At 38.3% G+C, this 2,115-nt stretch overlaps 1 protein-coding gene across 1 annotated transcript; it reads right to left on the bottom strand.

Annotated features, from left to right (window-relative positions):
* Positions 1-902: 902 nt before the first annotated feature.
* Positions 903-1,550, bottom strand: LOC140008674 (uncharacterized). The gene has a single exon (XM_072053518.1). It carries the CDS (start codon positions 1,548-1,550, stop codon positions 903-905), a length of 648 nt encoding a protein of 215 aa, XP_071909619.1.
* Between the last annotated feature and the right edge of the window lie 565 nt (positions 1,551-2,115).

Below are 2,115 nucleotides of genomic sequence, written 5' to 3'. Positions count from 1 at the left end.
TGCCAGTTACAATATCCAAATGTCCAGACTTTATCTTGAGAGGAACATCATCCTTTTTTTTTTGGGTGTAAAGGCTGACTATACTTCACTAGAGACCTTCTTAGGCCAAAAACCTCATACAAATTTGGTGAAGATGGAGCAGCTGTTGTGCCAATACCATCAACAACCTCATTTGGTGTAGTTGCATCCTCCTTCCCCTGATCCTTCATTTTCTACCAAAGCAACAAAAACATTATGTGGGAAGGTGACCAAATGCAGAAATAATCAAAATAGCAAAATCGTTTACTTTTTTTTCCTGTTGTAGCCTCCTTTCTTTTCTTCTTTCTTTTCTACAAAATCAATGAAACAAACTAGTAATAAGTTGAAGAATGATTGTAGTAACAGCAATATCAGAAAAATGCAAAACGAATATCTACCTTAGATACCGTGTCAACTAAGTTGTTTTCACAAATTTGGGGAGTACATGTGAGTGGTACTTCAGCTTCATTATATTCTCTGGAGTCATCTTCAACATTTGCAGAAGTATTTTCTGGAATTTGGGAGGCTGCTAGACCTACTTCAGTAGAAGTAGCATTTTGCTCATCCTTTCTAAGCTAGCAAGACCTGATATTGTGGTCTTTTTGCATGCAATATCTGCACTTGATGATTTGCCCAACTCTACTCATTTTCTTCTTGGTATATTGCTTTTCCTTTGTTGGCTCCTCTTCATCTGCATTTCTTCTTCTTTGTTTCTTGGGCCTTCCAACTAGTTTCTTGTACAGGGGGAGTTTTGGACCACTTACACCAATGTTCTCCCAATTTATTTCTCCACTCATTGGAGACACACAGTCGTCATAACACTTCAAGTATTTCTCCACTGTGTACCAGCTGGAAACAAACTGCATTGGATCCTTTTTTGCACTCTAAAGTGCAGATATAGCATGGGAACAGGGAATTCCTGTCAGTTCCCATCTCCTGCATGAACAAGATTGCTCCTTGATGTTGACAGCATAATGATCACCATATGGGCAGGAAACCTCATACAGATCATCACTTGACTTGAAAGGAAAGCATTGGGTGGCCTTCTCCATTCTTTTTTGTATTCTATCAACGATCCTAGGACAGTATGCATTGTCTTTCCATCTTGATCTAACCAAGTCTCTATTTTGCTGCATCCTTTGCATCAAATATAGCCTCAACAATTCCATCATTTTAATGATTAGTTTCTCCCTAGTATCGACTATTTTGCTGTTAAAGCACTCACACAAATTATTCAATAAAATATCACATTTTGAATAAGTGCTAAAAAAGGCTCTACTCCATTGAGTTGGGGGTTTATCATCAAACCATCTAGCTGCATCAATGTCAATTGCTGCCATTTCCTCTATTTTGCTGGAAAATTCAGCTAGTGTAGTTGCCTTTGCAACAGTCCATAACGCTTTTCTGAAAGCTTCTCCTTTGAATCCAGCACTTGAAAAGTTTGCATGCATGTGTTTCACACAAAACCTGTGAGCTGCATTTGGGAAAACAAGGTCACAGGCCCGAATTAGGCCTTTTTGCTTGTCACTCATGATTGTCAGCTCATAATCCCTCTCTATCTTTAAATCTTCCTTTAGCAATTTAAGAACCATGCCCAAGATTCTTTGTTTTCTCCCTCTACTATGGCATATGCAACTGGATAGATGCTGTTGTTAGCATCGAATCCAACAGCTATCAATAGAACTCCCCCAACTGACCCTTTCAAAAATGTACCATCAACTCCAATCAAAGGCCTACAACCATCTAAAAATCCTTGTTTCACTCCATTGAAACACACGTACAGCTTTTGGAACCTCTGTTGTTGTGTTGCTACACTTGTAGATTCATCCACAGTCTTCAAAATGATGGAGCTACCAGGGTTGGATTTCTGAATTTCATTCATGTATGCTCCCAACTTGCCATATTGATCACTTTCACTGCCATGAATAATCTTAAAAGCCCTATTTCTAGCTCTATATGTTTGTTTTTTGGAGAAAGAACATTTATTTTCCCTCATTACTGTCTTCCTAAAGTGCTCCATATTCACCTTTGGATTAGTCCTAAACTCCTCAGCATATTTTCTACTAACCCATCTAGAATTTACTAATGAATTGTCAT

This window comes from Coffea arabica, chromosome 6c (assembly GCF_036785885.1).
Source record: "Coffea arabica cultivar ET-39 chromosome 6c, Coffea Arabica ET-39 HiFi, whole genome shotgun sequence".
Lineage (NCBI taxonomy): Eukaryota > Viridiplantae > Streptophyta > Magnoliopsida > Gentianales > Rubiaceae > Coffea > Coffea arabica.
This window is presented reverse-complemented; position numbering and strand designations above follow the sequence as displayed.

Bases quoted from the DNA above. Each gene is read 5' to 3' on its own strand.
- LOC140008674 (XM_072053518.1), bottom strand. From the start codon at position 1,550: ATGAGTGACAAGCAAAAAGGCCTAATTCGGGCCTGTGACCTTGTTTTC.